At 32.0% G+C, this 24,621-nt stretch overlaps 1 protein-coding gene across 1 annotated transcript in view; it reads left to right on the top strand.

Moving 5' to 3' along the window:
* The window catches only part of PTPRK (protein tyrosine phosphatase, receptor type K), a 498,113-nt gene that overhangs the window by 304,961 nt on the left and 168,531 nt on the right, over positions 1-24,621 (top strand). The window contains exon 6 of the mRNA XM_023529837.1: positions 10,693-11,008. Coding sequence (XP_023385605.1) covers positions 10,693-11,008 — 316 coding nt within the window. The remainder of the gene's footprint in view (positions 1-10,692; positions 11,009-24,621) is intronic.

Genomic DNA, 24,621 nt, shown 5'->3' on the forward strand with positions numbered 1-24,621 from the left:
GTTTTATATGATGTAGTCACTTCATAATATATTTAATATACAAAGGTGACTGTGGAACTCAGTTGCTCTCTTCAAGGTGAACTTGATCTATCTTAAAGGCAGAAATATTTTAATGCTCAAATTTTTTCAGATAAACACTCTCTTGTTTCTTTTGAACTGAGAAATTCTCACGTTACAAGTTAAAAAATAAACATGCTCGCAGAGTTGAGCCTGGTTAGTACTTGGATGGGAGACCATCTAGAAAGACCAGGTGCTAAAGGCATTTAAAAAAAAAAAAAAAAAAAGCAAAAGAGCTGTCACAATGACGCATATAAGGAAAAGCACAAAACAATTCTGCCAATGGTTTAGGAATTTTCAAGAAATATTTTGATTAAATTAGATTTATTATCATAAAAGATGACTTTAAATTTAAATCTCAGTTAGAATTAATTCTAATTGTATTAATGTTCCTTGAGTTGTATATAGGGTGTTTCCAACAGGAGTTTAGTTCCAATTAGTTACATAGTCTCCTTTCTCTTTACTTATTTTTTAAATTTCTTATTTCAATAGACTGTAGACATACAGAAAATTGTACATTAAACATATAGTTTGATAAATGTATAACTTGATGAATTTTTACAAAGTAAATATACTTACAATCCACATCAAAAAATAGAATATTATAGCACCCCAGAAGCCCTTCTCACTCCCTTATGGTCACTCACTCCACTCCTCCAGGATTAACCACTGTTCTGTGAAACAGTAATGAATAACTTAGGTAAATGGAATTCTATAGTTTATACTCTTTCACCTGGCTTGATTTTCCAACATTAAGTTTGTGAAATTTATATTGTGGGTAGCTATAGATCATTTGGCGTCATTGTTGTAAAATATTCTATCTTGTAACTTTGACATAATTTATCCATTCTACTATTGATAGGCATTTTATTTTCATTTTGAGCCATTGATCATAGTGGTATATGACTATTCTAATACTTGAGGAACAAGTGTACTAATTTGGGGGATCATATACCTAGAAGTGGAATTGCTGGGTGATGCGTTATGCTAATGTTCAGCTTTGGTAGGTCTTGGCAAACAGTTTTTTGAATTTGTTATATCAGTTTGCACTCCTGTTGACAGCGTGAAAGTTCTAATTATTCACTGTATTCACCAACACTAGGTATTTCCCTACCTACCATTTTAAATTACCTTTTTAAGTTTCTTCTTTCATTTGTTTATAAATGCATCCATTTAACAATCATTGATTGATTGATTGCTATGTTAAGAACTGAAGACACAAACTCAAAGACAAATAATATAAAGTTTTTGCCTTCGAGGGCCTCAGTAACTAAACAGAGAAAAATTAGATAACTTTTTTACAAGAAAAGGTATATTTATTTCAGGCTGGAAAGGGTGTGCTGAGGAAGGCTTATCAGAGGCTATAATAAATAAGTGATTTGAAGATGAATAATTTTGCTAAGTCTATAAATGATGAAAGGGTACTCCAGACTACATATAAAGGATGAAGGCGGATGAATATAGGAGATTTCCCAATAGAAAGTATAAGTTGTTATATATAAATATGGGATTGGGTTTGGTGAGTGGTAAGACATAAGACTTGACAGGTATGCAAGGGACCAATCATGACAGAGAAGTCTATTTTCTGTTAAGAAGTTTGTATCTGTCATCAAAGTTTACCTTAACCTCTTAATAAGACATTTACCAACTACCGTAAAATGAAATAGCCTAAAACTTACTGGCATAAAGCAATAACCATTTTCTAATACAGAGTCTCTGTGATCTAGAAATTTGGAAAGAAACAGCTGGGATGGTTTTTCTGCCCCCTGCTGATTTGGTCCTCAGCTGGAAATGTTCAGATCGAACAGCTGAAGGTGACTCAAACTATTGGAGGCAAGAATCATCTGGAAATTTCATTTGCATGTCTCCCACCTGGGCTGAGAAAATTCCACCAGCTATTTGAACTTTTAACATGGTGGCTCAGGGCTCCAAGAGTAAGTGTTTCTGGCTCTAGTTAATGGAGGGGAAGCCACATGGTCTTTTGTGACCTATCCTCAAAGTTTCATTTCATCATTTCTCCTATGCTCTGTATATTCAGGATATTTGAGGTCTCCCGTATTCAAAAGGAAAAAACATGGACCCAATCTTTTAGTGAGGCCTCTGTGATAGTCACAAAAGCTGTCTAGTGCCCCTGCAACAATCCAGGTATTCTGCCTATCATATAAATATCATGCTGAAATGAGGGATTAAACAGCCATAACAGAAATCTGTATTAACTGATGACTCAGTCAAAGGGACCCACAATTTTCATCATACCATATGAGGTTTTCTGTCATATGGATTGTGGCCCTGATGGAAGCTTTCGTAAAATTGTTCAATTATTGTAATAGTTCATAATTTTGAACCATTTGGTTGCATAGATATTAATGTGGCAGAGTGTAGTTTTTGATTTAGATTTTATGGACTAAAAAGCAAATAAAATTCACTTAAAAAAAAAATCCCTTTACCTGTTAATATGTTCTAAAAATGAACCTGACTTTGTTTTTAGTTTTTGCTGACAGATCTAAAACAGTGCACTGCTCTTGTGCCTTTTTATTCAAGCATGTTAATAAAGTTATCGCATCATTGTTTTCAAATCAAGATGAATACAGTGTCATGGTAATACATGAAATATAAAATTTAGTATGTGAAATTTACAGTTTTGTTAATAAAGTGGTTCTTTTTAATTCAGCACTTTAGGCAGCTGAAAGAGCCATGTCATTGAGATTAAAACACTGTAATTCCACAGTTCTTGCAGTTTAAAAAATAAATACATATCACACAGGGATGGAAAGACCAAAATAGTTGTTTGTTATGAAGAATAGCATATTTAGCATCAGAATTTTCTTTTCCCTTGAATTAACTTTTTGTTCAAAAATTCAGGTTATCAGTATATATTCTGGTATTAGTGTAAGTGCATATTTTCATAATATTCTTGATCAATATTTTGTATTCGAGTTTTTATATATGTACTTTGTCATCGCATGAAGAATCCTATTGAAAATTTAGTTGATCTGAATTAACTAAAAAGAAGAATTATTGTATAGGCTTGTACCAGTGCCCTTTTTTACAAGCTGCATACTAAGCAATTGCTTAGAAAGTGTTTTTTGTTACAGTCAACTAACTCCTTTAATTAAATAGTAACATTTTGTAGGTGCTGTGTATCAATGTCAGAGCAATTGGCTAGCTACATGGTTCAGAGCACAAAGTGTTAAGTCTTACATTTTTAGGACTTAATTTCAGCATCTAAAAATAAATGCATGCATACATACATACATACATACATACATACATACACACACACACACACACACAAAGTTTTATTACTGCCAACTCCAAATGATTGTTTTCACCCTGAATTTGTGAGGCCTACATTTTCTTCTATGGCATAGACATATTTTATGTAGATAATTTTTTTTCTTATAATGGAATGGCTAACTTTTTTTTTGTATTGTTGAGCCAGTCATTCATTCTAATGCAATGTTATTAGACTTTGTCAGACGCTGTGACAGACAGTAAGAATGTAATGATGAGAAATTTTATGATCACATTAAAAATTTTATTGGAAAACATGTAAAAATACAAAAAGCCACTCATGGTCTCATAGTCTCTCAATCACTGCTATTAGCTTTTGGATATATTTCCTTCTGGCGGTAGTGGTTGATAGTTTGTTTTTCCCTAGGGATATACTTGTTATTTTGTGAAATGAAAGCTTTAATAATCTTAAACATCAGATGTCCCCTGACATTTGTTATATAATCTTTCCAATGTGGGTTCTTCAAGTTTGTGTAAAATTCTATAGAGTAGATACATCATAATTTGTATCACTATTTTCCTATTTTTGAATATTTTGAGTGGTTAATTTTTTTTTGCTCTTCAAAACAATGATTTGAACTATCTCCTTACATAATATTCCTAGAAATGGGATTATTTCAGTTTATGACCACATTTTTATTTTTCGATATATATTGATAGATTGATTTCTAAAACCAGTATCAGTTCACTTGACTATGAGCAAGCTATATACTGAAATGCTCATTGGCCATGGACAGCTTGTGTGAACAAATAATTCTCTCTTCCTCAAAAGTCTATTCCAGTCCTCATTCGAGAAATGGAAATGTAAGTGATATAATTTTAGGTAAGCAAAAGCCTTGGATTACTGAGGGGAAATTACTTTTCACATTGTTCTGGTGTTTCTCCAGAGAAGCTTTCTGCTGTTTTAGACTGGAGAATTCTTTGTTGTATGAGACAACCTTTGCAATTCATGATGTCAAGCGATCCATGGCCCAGCCCACTTAAGGTCACTACCACTCCTCAGTCCCAAGAACAGCTGCCCTCAGTAGAGAACAACGGGGAGGGAAAGAAGAAACTATTGTTTAGCTGGATATAATTAAGTGATAAAAATAAATAGTATAAACAAACATATATAATATGTATTACGTGAGAGTTTTGTTATTCAATTGGAATTTTGGCTTTTTGCTTTTTTTTCAAGTTTTTTTTTACACACAACTGTGAAATTATGTATGCTCATTTCATGGTTCTCAGTGTGTGTATGTGTGTGTGTGAGAGAGAGAGAGAGAGAGAGAGAGAGCGAGCGAGCAATATTGGAAGTGCAAGCAGTGGGATACAGTACATACTCTTTCATAGGCTATCATAATTATATTCTAACAGCCATCTAATTTTCACAGAGATTATAAGAGTTAGCAGTAGCTCCTTTGGATTGATACTTGGTCTAGGTGCTGCCTTAAGATACCCAGTTTTGACAACCAAACTTAGCATTAACTTTATTTGACCAATTCAAACTAATGAGCCACCTGAATGATATGACTTGCAAAGCTGTCAATTGGATTTTTGGATTTAAAAAGAGATTTTAATATATTTTATATTAAAACCTATTATAACCTATTAGAGCACGAATATGTAAATGAAATTAAAATACTAATTTGTTTGAAAGATAATTTATGGAATTTACTGACCACATCATTTATACAAGTAAAAATTATGGTAGCCAGAAGAGTGAATGGAAAGGTATTCAACTGCTTAGGAAATTTGCTAGGACTGGAATTCTGAAGTATCAGAAAAACAACAGTGAAAGTCATGAAAAGAACTTTTACTCTTCTCGTAAATATATCTGCATTTCAGTTCATAAAATGTGGGAGCAGGAGAAATTTTGTAAAATAAATCTAAAATTTTTTAAACGTGTACTTTGTTTTAATATCTAAGAAAAAATGTAGCATATTATGTTGTCATACATATGATATTAAATACCCCCCCCAAAAGTGCTTCTAATTATAACCTGCTTTCCATTTCTTATGGATAGAAAGACCATCTTCCTATTCTCTAGTGTTATTATTTTGTATTTCTTGAAACACTCAAGTACCTTTAAATTATATTGTTATTCTTTTGAAGCATAACTTAAAGTTATTTAAAATTATTATAAGGTACCTGATAAAGAAATGCTTGAATTACTGATGTCATTCTTCTTGCTCTCAGTCTCTAATGTAATTCCCCTTTACTTCAGCATTTAATAGGTGACAAGGAAGAAAATTAAACAACATGAAGCGTGAACTAGTGAATTTTCTTTTTTAACTGGAACTGGATCAAAATTTTAATGAGGGGAATGATAAGTAGAATAACTGATTTTGAAGTGACCCATTTTATTTAAGTAAACAGATGGTATTAAATAAGAAAATAACTATCTCCAAGGCAGATATCTTAATATCGTTTTCTGCAGGAATTTAAACATATTAAGGAGGCATTGACTCCTAAAGTTGTTTCGGGTAATAATTTTCATCACCTCTGTTTACATTTCCTTTTACCCCCACAACAAAAAGGATAAGTAGATACAGAAATTGTTTGTTTTATATACATATATAAAACAATTGTGTGTGTATATAGATATAAAATTCCCACTGCTCTGAATCTTGCTAGGAAACTTTCCTAGGAGTAGTTTTTGCTCACAAGCTTACAACCACCTGAAGAAAAGGTGGAGCTGAGATGTTTTCTAGGGGAAGATGTTATACTAGCAGTTCCCAACCTTTTTGGTACTAGGGACCGGTGCTCCTATGAGAATGTAATGCCTGATGATCTGAGGTGGAGCTGAGGCAGTGAGGCTAGGCCTGGGGAATGGCTGCAGACATAGATGAAGCTTTGCTAACTTGCCTGCTGCTCACCTCCTGTTGTGTGGCTTGGCTTCTAACAGGTTACGGACCAATGCCAGTCCGCAGCCTGGAGGTTGGGGACCCCTGTCATAGTTTCTATCTGTGATAGGCTGAAAATGGCCCCAAAGACACCAGGTCCTAATCTCTGGAGCCTATGGCTATCACCTCATCTGCAAAAATGGTTTTGTTGGATTTAAGTTAAGGGTTTTGAGAGGGGAAGAGAATCTTGGATTTTCTATATGGACCCTAGATGCAATCACAAGTGTCCTTATATATGAGAGGTAGGTGTAAAATTGAATACAGAGAAGAGGAGAAGGCAGTGTGAGCAATGAGATGGAGATTAAACTGATGTGGCAATAAAGCAAGGAATACCAGTAGCCAGCAGAAGTTGGAAGAGGCAAGGAGCTGATTCTCCCCTAGAGTCTTTAGAGGAAGATTGGCCTGCTGCCATCTTGATTTCACCCCAGTGATACTGATCTTGAACATCTGGAGTTCAGAACCTTGAGAGAATACATTTCTTTTGTTTTAAGCCACCAAGTTGGTAGTAATTTGTTACAGCAGCTGTAAGAGACATATATACATTACTGTTGTCTGCTTCCACAGTGAGAGATTTAATCTTGAGATATTTTTTGTCAAGGCTTCTTTGACAAGTAAATAAAATAATTTGGAAGGAGATCATTTTGAGAGGTATTTAGTTCATTTATTTGGAAAGATGAGTGTAGAAGTGTCATTGTCCTTCATATTTATTTTGTTAACTGACTTTTTTCTGGCTTTGTGGCTTCTATTTCTGTCTTACATTTTATTAATTAACTGCACTTTGATATGTGACACATATGTTTGTAAAATAGCATTTATAATAGGAATAATTGGACAAGAGAATACTTCCATAATGACTTATCTTGATTTCAAGACATCTTTTAAAAATATTTGAAATAAAAATAACAAGCAATTTGAATGCATAATTGTGATTTTATAATAGGTTTAGCTCTAGAATAATGAATATAAGTCATTAATTGAAAGTTAATTGGTAACATTGGCAAAAATTTATCTCATATTTTGGATATTGCATGCTTCAGTTGTTATCTAATGTACATTTGGGATTTATTTTCACCACACCTCTGGGTTTTATACTGTATTAAGTTAGGAAGAATATTAATACTGCTGCAGAACAATTACTTGTTCATTTGCTAAGTGATTAAAATTCATGCATAATTTATTGAAATGAATAGAAATTTTTATAAATAAGCCTCCTTGCTCTCAAGGGCCAAAAAAACAAAATACATATGCTAATATAAGGCTGCTTTTTACCTCCAATGTAAAAAATTTAGTATGTAGTGATATATTAGTTTCATTAATGCTAAGTTTCACTTCTTATAATCATGCTGTTAATCAATGTATGTGCTTCTAAGCCTCTCTAAACCTCGTCACAGTTCCAAATAGGAGGTGCTGCTTCGATTTCTGGACCATCCCTTTTGTTTGCTTGACCTATAATTCAGACTGAATTATTGTGTTACTTCAGGCCAAGAACTTGACATCAAACTGATTTCTTCAAAAATACAAAACACTAATGACGAATGTTAATTTTTGGTTTTAAAATTTATATGCTCTCAGGTAAAACAAAACAAAGCAAAATAGCATCAAATAGAGGGTTTACTGACATATTTAGAAATGTGGATGGAGTCTTCTAAAATTCTTAAAATAATTCCTAGTTTATCAATGAAGAAATTATAATACCAAGAAGTTAAATAATATATTCAAGTTTATCTAGCTATTAGTGTATGCATTTTTTAAAACTAGATCTGACTTTAAATTTCATGTTCTTTTCTGTGTCATTCTCTTAAAGATAGAAATGATAGAAGAAATATTATGCTTTACTTTTTCATTTGTTTGTAACTTTTTTTTTTTTTGGTAGCTTTTTCTCTTTCCCTTCTCTGTCTCTCATCTGCTGTTCTCTTTTGTTTTCTCCTATTTTCTGTAGCAGTGGTGTGTAGAGTTTTGATGGGTGAGATTTAACATTCAGTATTTACTCATTAGGTCAAGTTTCAGAATATCCATAAGTTTATAGGTTAACCAAGGCTTGCTACTTATAATTTATTGGATAAATCATTTTATCATGCTAAATATCAGATATTTTCAGGTTGTTGTTCAGCTGTGATGTGAATGAGGCATAACTGCTCTGCAGTAGAACAGCAGAAAGCTATGAGTTTAGAACAGCAGAAAGCTGAGTTAAGTTTTATTTCCTATTTAAATAAGTCAGTATATGAGCGATGTGGCATGAAAACAAACATTGCAAATGTGAGGTGACTTAATTTATTTGCAAATTATAGACTTTTTAAAATATGTGCAACATTTAGTCTGCATAGATTTGCCTTTCTTTTATTATGTTCATTTCTTTATTCAGTTTCATTTTAGTTTAAGGATTAGAAAATATATCAGTTTTCTCTTGCTCTCTATCAAAACTTTTACATACTAAAAATATAAAAGATGCCAAACTGGTAAAATTTCTTCATCGAAATGTCTAGCTCTATCTTTCTTTAGCTGATAATTGAAAATTCTAAAGTATTTTTGGTTTTACTTGAATTTCTTTTGTGAATAACTTCTCAATTGAAGTCAGTTGTGAAATTGGAAATAGTTCACCCTTTACACATTTTTTAGTTTATTGTTGAAACAATTTTTTAACTATAAGATAAAAGATTTTATAAAGTTTATAAATCAAGTGTTAGCTACTTTTCCAAACCAATAGAAATAATTCTAAACATAATCAGTTTATATAGCACATATATTATTCGATCCTAATTTTGTTTTCACTTTAAACATGAGCATAGTGAGAGACAAGTTCATATGGTACTACTGTTAAGCAGTTTGAAAGCAGTACCACACTGAGCCATGACTAATGACAGGAACCATATTTGTCCAGTGATTTTAGATTTACAAAGGGTAACTCACTAGTTACCTCCAACTGTTATTATTTGTCACAGTATGTTTATTTTCCCCATAACTCTCAATTTTATGTATATGATATATATAATGAGTTTGAAAAAATAATAAAACAGTGAATTTGTTTATTGCTAGTATGTTTCCCTTGCCATCTTATGTGAATAACCAAAGTGTCGAACCACCTCACAATTAGTAGTTGCTCAGTAAATATTTGTCACATGGAGGAAAATTGTTGAAAAAAGACTTTAGCCTGTTTAAATATCTCAGGGGTACACAAGGTGGAAACTATATTTTTATAAAATCGAGGATTAAAGGCAAATCCTAGGCTATAGCTGAAAACCCTTCTTTCATTTCGACCTGTATCAGAAGGTAAAACCTGTCTATAGGCTTTTTTGCATTGTACCCTTCTCCAAGCATGCATTACCATTGAAATAGAAAATTCATTTTGAGCTATATTGGTTATCCTTAACTTTCCTCTATCTTCATTTTCTCCAGTCCACCCCTACTAGAGATATGGAGTGGGTTGTGTAGTTGTATTTAATAGTTTTCCTTTATATGATTTGATTTTACTCTTTAAAAGAAAAACACTTTACAATAATTTTGGGGCAGTTACCACTTTATTTAGGTTAACAACACTTTAAAGTCTTTTGGCTCTCTTAATATGTGTTCTTCCAGACATTCAGAGAAGTCCCTACTTGATCACAAAGTAGTAGAACATCATGACATAACACTTCCTATGGACAGACTGTGTGGACAGAACTAGAGCTGTGAAGGCTTTTATAAGTCCAGTATCAGATTTCAGCTACATTGTTGTTAAGAAAAAAAAAAAAAAATCACCACTTCTGTAAGTTTACACATGAAAATAATTTTTCCTAAAGTTTCTTTCAAGCAAGATAGCTAAGTTATCAAAACTTAAATTGTTGTGAACCTTTGATATTTATTTGAGTTTAATATTTAATGCATTGCTTTATCATGTGGTACTCCCAAAGGCCAGTGATACATAGTGATTTGTGATTTTGCCTCAGTGTAAATTTTAATTTCTATACTGTGAAATGGGTATGTAGAAACAAGTCAGCACCTAGCATCACCTTCTGAGTTCTGCTTTGCTGTGCCTTCCCCTATTTTCCATCAGCAGGATCTCTGCAGAGGTAAAAAACAAAGCAAGAACAAAATACCACATAGCCATATTTCATGAATGAAATAATGATAGAAGTATTCATTAAAGGTCTTAGCACCACAAGAAGGTCAAATATCAATGGTGCTCTGTTAGTAGCTAATCAGAGCTATCCATCTCTAAATATTTTCTTTTTATTTCACATGTTTACTGTGCCTTTACAAATTTATTTCCTGGAGAGGCATGTTTTTAATAAGAGAAAACTTGATAAAAGGTCATATTCCATCTGTGAAAGCATTTGCTCTTTAATTTTACAGTTGCTAGACCACTCATGTCCTGACTTTCTTTTAAGTATTTATTATGTATTACTAACTAAATTATTTAGTAAGCCTTTAAGCTTTGAGAGACATTAATTTATCCATATGTATTGTGTGGATTAATTAGGTTGCACGTTCATCTCTCCTAGAGCCACCAAGACCCATTGCTCCTCCCCAGCTGCTTGGCGTTGGGCCTACATATTTGCTGATCCAGCTAAATGCCAACTCCATCATTGGTGATGGTCCCATTATCCTGAAAGAGGTGGAGTACCGAATGACATCAGGTTCCTGGACAGAAACCCATGCAGTCAATGCTCCAACTTATAAATTGTGGCATTTGGATCCAGATACAGAATATGAAATCCGTGTTCTACTTACAAGACCTGGCGAAGGTGGAACGGGGCTCCCAGGACCCCCACTAATCACCAGAACCAAATGTGCAGGTAAGAGTGAGTAGCAGCAGGCCACTCTGCCTAGTGACAAAATCTAGCACAAAACGTATTATATGTCTGTGTGTGTGTGTGTGTGTGTGTGTGTGTGCGTGAGCACGCGTGCACGTGCATGTGTGCATATATGAGAGAAACTACTGAAAGTTCTAATTATTTGTTATATGCTGTACTCACACTATTCTGAGAATTCTAGTGCCTTTGGTAAATTGTAGCCTTGGTTATGTCATAATTTGACTGATTTAGGAGCAGTATGAGTGTTTATTATTAATCAGTATTATTTTTGTATCCATAATCTTTTCTTACACTGTAATTTTGCTCAACTTGCTTTTATTCAGTCCATCTATCTCTGATAGATGCTGGTGAATGTATTATTGAGAGAGCAAACCTTTGCAGTTCAAGCAAATGCTGAGTACCTTTCTGTGATATGGAAATTGTCTTCCTCGATAATTCTGTTATAGTCAGTTCTGAGGCCATATCTGATAATGTAGATAAGAGCTGTTACTCTGAACCTAGCCTCGGTGAGACAGCTTTCTATTTAGAAAGTCCCGTTGTTGAGGATTAAGTGAGCAGCTTGACAGCCAGCTGTAGAACACAGAGAGGCATTCCTTATGTTTTTAAACCTTGTTATTGCCCTCTCCTTGCCTGAATCATAGTGGTGAAACTAATAGCATATGGATAAACCACTAAAAAAGAATAAAAAGTGAAATAAAAAGTAATGTATAAACATATATCTTCGTTTCTTATTCTACCATATTGTTCTAATGGAAGAAATTGTTAGCTATTTATTAAAAGCCACTGAAATTTTGATCATTTAAGTTATTAGAGTACCCTCTTTTAGTACATTGTTATCGAAAATAGTTTAGTTAAAAAAAAGACATTTTTAATCCAGCAAGCATTATAACACCTGCAGAGTTAGTACATGAATCTATACATCTTGAACATTTAATGACTTAGGTTCTGAAAATTGAAAATTAAGACCGTGAGGATCTATGAAAATGTAAATGCCTGTAAAAGTCTTTTGTTTCTTAAACATCTGTTTAGCATTTATAGTATTTTGTGGCTACCTACAAAGAATACGAATCTAAATTTAAAGCAAAACCAATGTAATTATTGCCATCATTAAATATTTTTTAACCTGGCTCAATTTTAAATATTAATGTTTACATATTAATTATATATTTATATATCTTATATGTTAATATTGAAAGATTTTCACCAATAAAAAGTTTAACTGCTCAACCGTTAGTCTCAATCATTAGTCTGAGATTTAGATAATAGCAAGTCCAAATCTGCTGACTGGTATCATACATTGATCCTGGGGTTGAAAATCAGCTTAACCTAGAAGATATTGGGTAAATCTCCATGGCTCAGCCTAAATCACACAATTGCTTTTCAAATTATCTGTACTGCTAAGTCCTTTCATTTGAGGTAATGTTGACAAATTGCTCTCATTGTAATAAATGTATTTTCTAAGGGAGAGACAAGTTCATTCCACAGCCTCAACCAGTCAGAGAAGTAATTTAAAGAGGAGACAGTGTGGAAGCTAAGAAGTTGCTCACTCTGTCTTCCAAAATGAATATCTCATCCTGATAGAAAGCAGTGAATGGTAGGTCCATTTTATTGAGGGTATTGCCTACATGTTTTTCTAATAAAAATCTGCATTTAATTTTTATAAGTACCTACAAATTAAAATAATGAATGGTAATTTACTATTCCAGTGGTCTTCCTCATGACTTCCTGTGCCCAAACTTCTTTCTTTTCAATATCTCGTCTGCCTTCTTATTTTTTTTATTTTCATCAAAATAGACCATTAAAAATTGAGAGTATCGCACAATGTATTAATATAATGTAATCTTTGTTTAACCTAGGAATTATTTAATATCAGTTCTTGGTGTGAGGTCCGATGGAGATTGCAAGTAAATGGGGCTTTGTTTTAAAGGTAGTTGTGCTGTATTAAGTGGATAAAAACAACATATTAATGATTAATTTATTTCTATTGAATAGTTATATTCACAATCCATATAATGCATATTGAAATACAGTAAAAATATGACTAGATAGTGCTTTTAGGTATTTTATTTAAAGAATAATTTTATCTGTGGGAAGGTTAGAGTAAAAATAACTTACACTCACAGACACTTTTGGAAGTATATAGGTCTTTTTTTCTGATTCATTATTTGAGAAACATTTAATTTGTGGGCTGTGTAGCATAAAATGGTATCAGCCTCACTCACAGTTTTGCTTACAACTTTAGAAAGTTTATTTGTTTTTACAACTATTTTTTACATGTCAGTCTTTGTCACCTCCGTTTATTAATTTATTGATGTCCTCATAAGTTGTATTTGATGCAGGTGTTTAGGTTAAAAAAAAGGTGCTTATAGAGTAGATTTTCAAGTACATTGTAGATTTGAAAGAAATTGGGGTTACTGTTTTTTTTAGGAATGTCTATTAATTCCTAATGGAATGTCTGCTCTACTATTACAAAAGGAAGTAAAGCTTATGGAAGTACATATTTATTGATTTTTAAATAATCTCTGAAAAACAGAAGTTGATTACAACTGATAAACATTGAATATCTAAATACAAAGTCAATCTTGATTAAAATTGTGATGTCCATCTCCTCCTTTCTTCAAAAACCATTTTCCTTTCTCCAAATTTAAAATTCTTCAGACTTTACCAGCATCATCACTGGCCTCAGCCTGTTGTCCTATAACAACAAAATACAACACAACTTAGGCTAACTATGATTTTAGCTGATTTTAGTAAAATTTCAAAAGCCAAAAATTCTTCATAATCTTGAGATTTGATTCCTGTGAAACCTTTGGAGAAGTTTCCATCTAATTCTATTAAATTGTGCAAGCTCTGAACACTGTTTTGCAAATTATTACATTTTAATCAAGACTGGGAGAATGCTATACTGTAGTTCTAGTGTTATACTATTAAGATTATCCGATTGAATAAATGTTTATTATCTTGAAATAGCTATTTTAGTATATTCTACACGTTAGAACACCAGGAAGCCTTAAAAATAAATACAGAAACTTAGCTGTGCATGTGTCTGATATCAATTTCACATTAATTTCTTGTAAATAACAAAGGAATGATGATTATTTTCTGTCTCTCAGAAATTCTTATTTTATTTTGGTATAACATAGAGGAATAATTTTTTGTTATTAAGTACCAATCAAAGAGTAAATTAGTTATTATTTACTATGTTACATATTTCAGTTTAATATACTTAAGCCACTGAAATTTTATTTCTGGCAATAGTACTTTTTTTTTTTTGACAGAAATCTGTCAATAAATAATTTTAGAGCAAGTTAATTAAATGGTTTTATTCATGTATATCGATGAGTAAATTTTAAATTTCAACATGCAAATGTAGAGTTCCATAGTTAAGTATTGCTTAATACTGCTTTATAATCAGCATATGAAGTGAATCTATCACATTTTATTTTCATATCAGCCCTGTGAGTTAGATATATTATTATCCCAATTGTGTAGCTCATGAATCTAAGACTCAGGAAAAACAAAACAAAAAGAACACTGTATTGTCTAACATCAGACTACTTGGAGGCTGGTGCTCAAACCAATTTTCTGAAAATTGCTTTTTACTTGAAAAGCCTGAATTATTTTCCCTCTTTCTCCTACTATAGGTGACTTTTTTTTTTCCCTTTTCAGAAGAGTATAGCATACATAAATGAAAGTACAACAGGTAAAAGCTGGGAGGGATATGCGTTTTTAAAAATAGTACCTGCACAGCTAACTTATTTCCTGAAAAAACATAGCTTAATGTTCTCAACTTCACTTTTATTGAAAGCACAATTTATTAATGTGCTTAACACTCAAATATATGCTGTGTGTTAAATATTTTAAAGTTAAAGAAGTGTTAAAAAAAAAACGGTTTTACTTTATACTCTTCTGAAAACGTCCTACCTAGTTGCCAAGCTATTTTTTTTTTTTTCTAAAGTACATTAAAATCATTTGGCGAGTTCAATTACCTGCTTCAGGGTCTCTCGAGTTAGGAGAGGTGGCAATTACAGCCTCTGGTGGCTCTAGCCACCTATGCTTGCCTGAGGGGTATGATTATTTCATTCTTAGCTTACAGCCTGACCTATGTTATTGTTCACATAATGCTTCTTTAGGCATTGGATAAATTTTTAAAAAGATAAAAATGTAAAGTTGTCTTAAATGGGAAGTATTTCAAAAACTTCATTAAAAAAAAAAAGTACTTTTTTTCCCCCCCTTCCCTCTGTGTCTGTTTCTCCTGGGTATACCATCTGGTATCAAAGCTAAGAAAATAGTTTCTCTTTCTCTTATTAAATGGAAATAAAATATGCCATCATCAGAAATTGTCTGCATTGCATGCTTTGGCAATTACATGTCAAAATTGCTCTTTTATACTGCCTTCTGCTTCTGGATAACCCATTGTGGCACTGCTTTATGATTAACTGACATTTTAGCAGCATATCTCTCATAGGGAAGGTCAAGAGTTCGAGTTGTCTAGAATGTAATATATTTACACAGTTGGGAAAACTGCTTTCTACTCTTATATTGAAGTTCAATGCTCTTGGCAATTTTCAATGAAACATGTAGATCTATGAAGCAGTGAAAAGGAGAGTGTCTAATTTTAAATGTAAACATTTACTAAAAATGCATTTTCCTCTCCTAAATTTAAAATTAAGGAAACAAAACAAAGCAAAACAACACTCAGTCATATATCAGAAACCATAAGGTGAGGAAGTAAATTTTGGCCTTATGGCTACAGCTTCTTCAGCAAAATGGAACCATATATCGATTTTTACGGTGGTCAAGATAGTTATCAATCACAAAGGCTAGGTATCATTGTAACTCAGCCTTGAGGTTAAAACAAAATAAGCTACTCTTTTAAGACTTTGGATAGATTAACAGTGTAAGGATAACATACTATTTGTTTTAAATTGAAGGCTTGTATCAATACTTGTTTTAAAGTTTTTTGAAATGTGTTAATTTCTTATTATGATCTTCGAGTGCCTTCATTTTTGTTTTTGAGCAAGAATTTTAAAAGGCAATGCTATTATTTTGAAGTAAAAAAAACTCTAAATATAAAAAACTATAAGAAAAGTAAAAGATAAGTTCTTCAATTTTCTTAAAAATCTAAAAGTAAAAACCTTTATTAGGTTTTTATTTTCAGTGAGTAATAACCTGATTTTGTTCTTCAGATTCTGTAGAGAACATTTCAGTTTGAAAGATATTTGTTATTCAGGAGAAAAAAAAAAAATTATTGGCCTCTTTCTTTGTTAACAGCACTGGGATACGTACTAGGTCTTCAAAGTTACACAGGCAATGCCTTGCATTTAAGCCCTAATAGTCACCAGGGATAGACCAATAAAGAAAGGGTAAAATGGAAAGTGTTAGGAATTTAGATGAAGACTCTGTTCTTTAAGAGAGTGTTTTAGATAAGCTGTGCCCAGGAAAAGATGGCTTTTAAGCTGGATCTTAAAAAGTTAACTCTGAGTTTTTTTAAGGCAGAAAATAATAGAAAATGAATTAAAAACAGAGAGAACCATAGGTTTAACCCAATAGTAGAGATAGATGATGATTTGAGGATTCTGAAAATAAGTAGAGTATCGTCTAAGTCTGGGCTGAGGCTGCAGGTGCAATGTGACCAGGTCTTACATGATAAAGGCTGCTATCCTGTTGTTTTTAAGAAGCAGACTAACATTACTAGATTTGCATTTAGAAAGATCATCCCATCTCTATGGAAGATAAGTTACAGGTAAGGAAAGACTGGGGCCAGAGAGAACATGAGAACATGCTTACAATAATTAAAAACTGATGCTGGCTGTTATCTTCTCTACAGCATGTCTCTCTCATTTTCGATCAGAAACAAGAAACTTATAAATTCTTAGAAAATATTGTCATTCCTAATAATCAAAAAAGTTCCTTTTATTAAAGAATTTTAAAGACATTTTATAGGTGATCTAAATTTATTGTTTGACTTACTTTTTCAAATATGTGCATTTTCCACTGTCATTAATATGTATGCAAACCCATGATGTAACACATTATTTTGAGAAATTATGAAAGTTTGGAGAGAAATTTAAGAGCTATTGTGTATTCGATGGGATATTTACGTATTTCATAAATTTTATTGAGGGTCAAAGTTGTTTACATTGCCGCACTTAAGACAGAAGATAATAAGACAAGATTTCTACTCTTCCAGAACTGATAGTCTAGTTTCAGAACCATAATAACAATAAAAGCATAATGTGTTATAATAAAAATGCAAAGTAATTTGGAAATCCAGAGATGAGAGGTATAATTTCTAACCCAAAAATGATTTTCCCAAGCAATATGTTTGAAAATGATATTAACCTTTATTTTCTGAACAGAACTGGATTAACATTTCTGTTGAATGAAGCCATAGCCTTATCCCTAATTTCTTAACTGTGAAATAATGCATAAAATAATGTTCAGTCAGTTGTCACCATAAAGATGATTTCCTTTCTATCTTTCTTTTCCACAAACATGTAGGGAAACTATATGCACAGATGGAGGTATTAAATGGAAAATGTAATTCATATTTTAATTTAAATCATCAAAGTAATTTTGTTTGAATTCTCTGGGGCCCATGATTATAGAAATATTATTTTAAATTTCTTTACAGTATATATATTCTAAATTTCCATGGGAAAAGAGAATCTGGGAGGAGATATGTATAATATAATCAACTTCTATTAACCTTGCTAATGGTTTATAATACTAAGAATTCCTAGGATAAGACTCATGAAAATTGAACAAATATAAAAATAATCTTTCCTGCCACCTTTTTATTTTTTACCTCAGGCATGGGTTCTACAGTTAACCATACAGTTCATATAATAATATTTCCTCATAGAGGATGTCATTAGTAGCTGTGTAATTAACTGAGTAGATTTGAGTTGCTTTGAGCTCAAAATTCTCTTCTGACTTACTTTGTTGTTAGATAGCATTTGGTAACCAGTAAAAATGACATTTTTTATTCATTCACAGTACTTTACCACTTGCTGAGTCTTTAATGATAATCATTAAATACTCTTTTTATTGGCTTCATTTGTTTTTATTGAATTTTGCATACTACAATAAAGGTGACAGGTGGAAATGATTTGAATAACAGAATCAGTCCCCATTAAATGTCCTAGATTTTCCCTCTGCTCCTAGGTCTTTTATTTGATATCGAAAAGTAGAAGTAAAAATAAAATGATAATTAATAATGTCTTAAATGATAACACAAGAGTGTCTGAAGAAGAAAATGACCTAGATAGAATTAAAAAGTTTGAGATCCAAATACTGAATACCAATGGGATTAAGAGACTCAACAGCGAGCCTCAGTTAATCCCCTTTGATGGCGCCATTGTGGTTACACTGGTACATAGACTTGTCCTTGATTTTCTTTCTTTTTACTCAGAGAATCTACTTCTGTTTTCAATTGTCACTCCCTGTTTTTCTTTTTCCTTATTTGAATTATAGTTTATTTTCTGTGTTTTTAAATAAAAAAAAATAAACTTTTATATCAGGCTCTAGTAAAAAAAAAATGCAGTCAAATTTTCTTGGGCAGGAGTACAGATTCATGATTATTCTTGAAACTCACTTATCCAGACCCATCCTCGTTAAAATTAGCATTTTTGATAATGTTGATCACTGTACAATTTTTTTTTGAATGGGAAAAATAGGTTTAGAAGGATGTATCGTATTTTCATCATTTAACTTGACTTTTAATGAAATCTGAAGATGGGATTATGATCTTAGAATATCACTTTCTGATCTTCACTGTCTTTCTACAGTATATGGTCTTATTATAGCTAACATGCTGTAGGGATGACTCTTCTATTCTCTTTCTCTCCACCAACTTGTCTAGAGATTGCAGTGAAAAAAAAGCACAAAGGGAAGAGATAATGACTAAATTCTAATCTCGAATGTTTTGCTTCATATTAAACTTTCTGAACCCCATAAAAACTTCAAGCGTTGAAATTCATGCCTTTCATGTCACCCTAAGCAAGATCTGTGCAAATTTAGCTGTCACTACATATGATATGGCCTAGAAATCATTGAGCGATGTCCATTTTCATTTTCTCAGCCAAATCAGCTCGGTGAAGTTTTAGTTTAAATAAATCATCTTTTATTCTCTGGCTTAGTTCTTCTTTCCCACCTTTATGTAATCCTTCACCATAAAGGAATTTTTAAGCAGATACTTTATTCTGTCATGTAATAACCACCCCTCAAAATATACAAACATTTTTGTACTGATCTTACACATGAATCTATACTTTATTATTAAAGCAAGGTTTTATTATATACATGTATATATGTATATGTGTGTCTCTTTTAACAGTAATTATAGAAGAAGAATGAAATAATTTCTGTGCCAAGTTTTAAGGTTTTTTAAAAATAAGTCAAGAGCACCTAAAACACTTTATCATGATTTAGGGTAGCATTTATTTGAATTCATTATATATTGCTCTGCCAGAAGTTTTCTCTCTAAGATAAGACCTTACAGGTGAATAAAGGAATGGACATCTAGTCTTCAAATATAAAGAGAGTTATCTTTATTTGTTTACATACTTCATTAATTTTAACTTTTTTTGCTGTCCGAGAAAGTATAACAATATAGGAAATTTAAGTATGTTTTAAAGCTTTAATTTCTCCAATATAAATAAACAATATTATCTTAAATTTTTATTCATTTTATCACCTTCGTATGATGGCATTTTGAAAACTAACATTACTTGAAAATGAATTGGTATACTGATGAATTTGTGATTTTTTGGACAAACATATAGTCGTTCTTGCTAGTAATTTAGGAACTGCAAAATGAAGATAACAATATAGCTGTTCTCTTACCAGGAAGATGAACCCTTCATGCGCCATCATGGAACACAATATGTTGTAAAACATGAAGCTTTCTTTTAAACAAAAACAATCTATTTATGTCTGATTATTAACACAGACTTTCTGATGGGTCTGACCAGTGGTTCTGTTTTCCTTGATGATTTAGTAAGTTAATTTTGAATTCTTAGCTTTCTTTATGGTAGAGCTGGGCATAAAGTGGTGAAGAGAAGACAATATTTCTCATCTATCTTATTTTAAAAAGTAAAATTAACAGTAACTCAGCTTCACATGTAGTTCTCCTTCTAACAAGTTACAATTTGGAAACTGACTCATTATTCTATTTAATTTTACTTAAGTGTGTTTCCCCCTCCCTGTATTTCCACCTCACATATAGTACATCAGTAGAATACAGAACTCTGCTTGTTTTTGAAAGCAACAGAGATAAGTTTTCCTCTTAATCCTTCTTCCAGTTGGCTCAGATAATCCTTTAACTTCTGCCTCTACTTTACTTCTGTCTTTCCACAGATGGAAAAACTCATTTTTTTAAGGCTAAGTTCCAACAATGAACCAGTTGCTTTTGGAAAAGATTAGCTTTTTGAATTAAATTAATATTTGATTTTTCAACTTAATTAAAACAATTTGGGTTATCTTTTAAAATTTTGCAGTCAGTTTTAAACTTTAAAATTACATTACTGAAGAATACTAATAAGCAGAATCGTGCTCCAGGGTTCCCTTTCATGTTTCTCCATTCTGTTCTCTGGTGAGTTCTTCATCATAGGTATGTGTGTGTATTGTGCTTTCTCAGACAACAAGGTCTGCTCTGCTTATGAGGAGAAAATGTGCCAGGGGTCCACTAACTATCCCTAAACTAGAGGTCTCTTGCTGGAAGTCCTAGATTTTGTAAATACCTCATTAGAATTTATATACCCAAATTATTATTAAATTATACATAACAAAGCATTATACCAAATTTTGCAAGTAAGTTTTTAATAATGAGCACTTACAATGCTACGGTGTTCATACAACTATTGCTATTTATGTCAATGCAGTATTATTTTTTCTATGCTTACAATTATTTCTCAAAGTTATAAATACAAGATACATACAGTATTATTTATATTCTGCTCATTTTACTTACCATTATATTAACTCATTTCCTGTGTCTCTACAATAATTTACCTTGTCCTATATTTGTTATATAACATATCTGTCTACCTATCATTTTATTCATCTGAGTCCATATTAAGTTTTAAAACTAATACATTAAAATATTTTGTTCATGGGAGTGAATTTTAACGAATAATTAGTTTGAATATTTTTTATTAAAATGTTTGAATGATTTGTTCTTTAGAAATAACTCTCTAGTGATAGTTTAAGAAAAGGACTGAAAGATTTCAAAGAGATTAGAAGCCGGCTTCATGAGTCTAAGCAAGAATTGATCAGTGCTTGCTGTGAAGCAGTGGAGATAAGAATTCCAAGGAGGAGGCAGAGTAGGAAGAGACTTGAGAGGTACAGTCAAAATTTTGTGACATATTGGAAATGAATTCTGACTTGGCATATTAAGGGATAGTGACAAGTTTTATGTTGAAACATTGTGGAAAGTGTTACAAGGGAAAGAGTTATGGTTAGTTTTAGAAGTGAGATATTGGATAAGCAGTTATATTCATGGGTCTATAGTTCCATATAGAGAGTAGAGAGCAGGTTATACCAGTTTGGAAGTGGTCACCATGTCCTTCATGCAGTCGGAGTCATGGGTATGCTTGAATTAGAAATTCAATTAAATTTTATTCAGCCACATTTTCAAAATTATATATATATATATATATATATTTTTCCCCTTCAGAGGGATTATACTGTATACATTAGTATCTTATTGCAAGATTACTGAAATTAATTATTAATGCTTTTACATAGAAATCACTTTAAAATATATAATGGCTGTTTTATACGTACAAATGCATTACACATGTTCAATATATGATTTATAAATGACTGATTATTTTATCCAATTGTGACATCCATTAAGTGCATTTTAAATGTTCCCCATAAGGGGCTGCTCACAGCATTAAGCCAAGGGCAGAATCAAAATTTGGCTTAGTGTTAGTTTTCACTCACAGATCCTAGGCAAATGTGCACATAAGCTAATGCTATTGAGTGCACTTCTGTTTTCTTTCTGTATTGTTCACTGACCTCCCAGGGCTCTTCACGTCAAAGGTTCATGGTGCTCCTACACAGAACAAGCTCCCTTCAGGTATCTCCACACCACACAGGAGAGAGTCATGAGCATGTGTACCAGGGGTCAACAATAGTGTTGGTGTGCTCATTCTTTGGGGTGTCTAGTATGGGACAGTTTTGCACTGATATCTTCCTAGAACTTTCAGTTATAAAAACTTGTTTTATCAATTTTCTATCAAATTCTATGCTTGAGAACCAATAATTAGTCTGGTTCTTTAAACCCTCAAATCAGAATCTACTGTAGGAGAATCTTAAATATTTAGACTTTCTAAAGATTTTCATCAGAGCCGGGGAAATAAAAAACACATGTGTTTGAGTGAAGATCAGAAAACAAATGATCGTACATTTTTAGGTTTTAGCGGAATGTGCTTATAAACTAAAAAGTTGGTCAGCGAGACTGAGTGAGACTGTAGTATAAAACAGCAGTATAAGTAGTATAAGTATCATCTTAAAGAAATGACTCTACAATCAACTTATTAAAACAAAAATGGTGAATATTTAGTGATTCATTCTTTTAACTATTCCTTAGTCTTTGAGTACAATGCTAATTATATGGAGTAGGCTAATTGGTTTTCTACTTTTTTAGCTGATAACTTTTTCAGTTACAATTTTTATAATTGTAATTTTGTAAATAATCGGTAAGCTTTTTTTTAAAAAGCTATGTTTAGTGTAATTACTTAATTGTGTACAATTTCCATGAAAAGATTATCAAAATATATTCTAAAATAGATTGATCAGTTCTTTTATTATTTAAAAAGATGAATTAGTATCACATCTATTATGAAATTGTCTCTGAGAGAAAGTGTCAGATTTGAAAATCAGCTATGCTCCTGGAAATATGTTTTGACAGAAGCTTATATACATATCTTTGTAACAATAATGTTAAAATTGGATAATACTGCTATTATCTTGAATTTAAAATTGTTGATCTGACGAATAAATTCTTTTAAAGTTAGAGATATCCTTTTAAAAAATAAGAGCCCTTTAATATATCAATCTTCAAAAGTCTAAATAGTAGAGAAATAAATGTGTACTTTCATGTAATAGAACAGTGAAACAGAGCGTCTCCTGTATCACAAACAGTACATAATGTTTTAATTTTCATGGAACTAGCAAAGCATTTGTTATACTGTGGTTTTTAGCAAGGAATAGTGTGTATATCTTCAGTTAAAAATATATTCTCAGCTTGGAAAAGTGGTATTTAAGGGGTTTGGAGTGAGAAATGGTTTGACAGTGTAACAAGGCATGTTATAAGTGCCTACCTTCAAAGGAAAAAAAAAAGTACACATTTTCCATTACTACCGACTGATAAGGTGCTTGCATTATCCCCTAAACAACTTCGTGCTTGTGGCAATAATCATGCACTGTCATTTTTTTGTACTAATATAAAAGTTCAATTCAATCTTTTTGACAAATACTGCATCATTTCTGGCTGGGCAAATTTTTGTCACTCAAACCCAGTTGATGTATAAGTAGGTTGTGACACACTGGCTGACATGACTTTGGATTAACTGTAGTGAGGAAAGTTATTTTTCTTTCCATTTCCCTTTCCTTCTTTCCCCACCCCACCCTATCCTCACTCTTCACCTGAGTTCAGATTCATCCTACTTCCTTGTTCTTTTATAATCTACATCTTTATACTAAGGAAACGTTTTAGTGAAACTGAAGGAAATTTTCCTTGGAAGTGTGTAGTCTGCTTCTTTATTATTTTTCACTTATTTACAAATTTTTGATCTCTTATGGGGGGCTCTTTTTCTAAAAAGAGCTATTATACAGCTTTTATAACCCTAGACCCTTAAAGTCATTCATAATCTCAATGGTATAAAATATGAACATTCTGCCTTTTTGATTTTATAATTTTGTAGTTGCAACTTTTGTTCTCCCAAAATGCCCTTTGCAATCGTGTGCTTTGGAAATAGTGGTTTCAATTTTATTCTTCTTTATCTCTCACGGAGCTGAAATGAAAGATTTATTATATTATTACTTTAAAAGCTGACACATGAATTCTCAGTGCTAACTCCCAAAGTGGCACTCCTAAGAAAGAGATCATTTCTTTGATAACTTAATATGCCAGGTAAGATCTGTTTGTACTTTAAATGAAATTAATAAGTAAAGAAATTTTATCTTTAGGAAACACAGACTAAAATCAATAGTTTTTCTATCTCGCCAAGTAAGATTGTAGAGGAATTGCCCATGTCTCTTCTGTCTCTATCATTCTCTCCCGGTCGACTAGGCTATGCTAATGAGTAAAAACATAGAAATCGTCATAGATTTTAATATAGATATGGGTACATATAAATTAGGTGTGAATGTAGATGATGCAGATGATTATCTTCCCACCCACTCACTAATTTTTGACCTGCAGGAGAGTTCAACTCTTTTCAGGTCAAGAGTTGAAGCTCCAATAGGCAACACTCTAGAGTGGCTTTGGTCTAATTTGTAGTAGCTGTGGCATGAACTTTCTAATTATGTTTAACTTTATGTTATTCAAAATTAAAATTTTAATTATATAAACTAAGAAA

This window comes from Pteropus vampyrus, unplaced genomic scaffold (assembly GCF_000151845.1).
Source record: "Pteropus vampyrus isolate Shadow unplaced genomic scaffold, Pvam_2.0 Scaffold43, whole genome shotgun sequence".
NCBI lineage: Eukaryota > Metazoa > Chordata > Mammalia > Chiroptera > Pteropodidae > Pteropus > Pteropus vampyrus.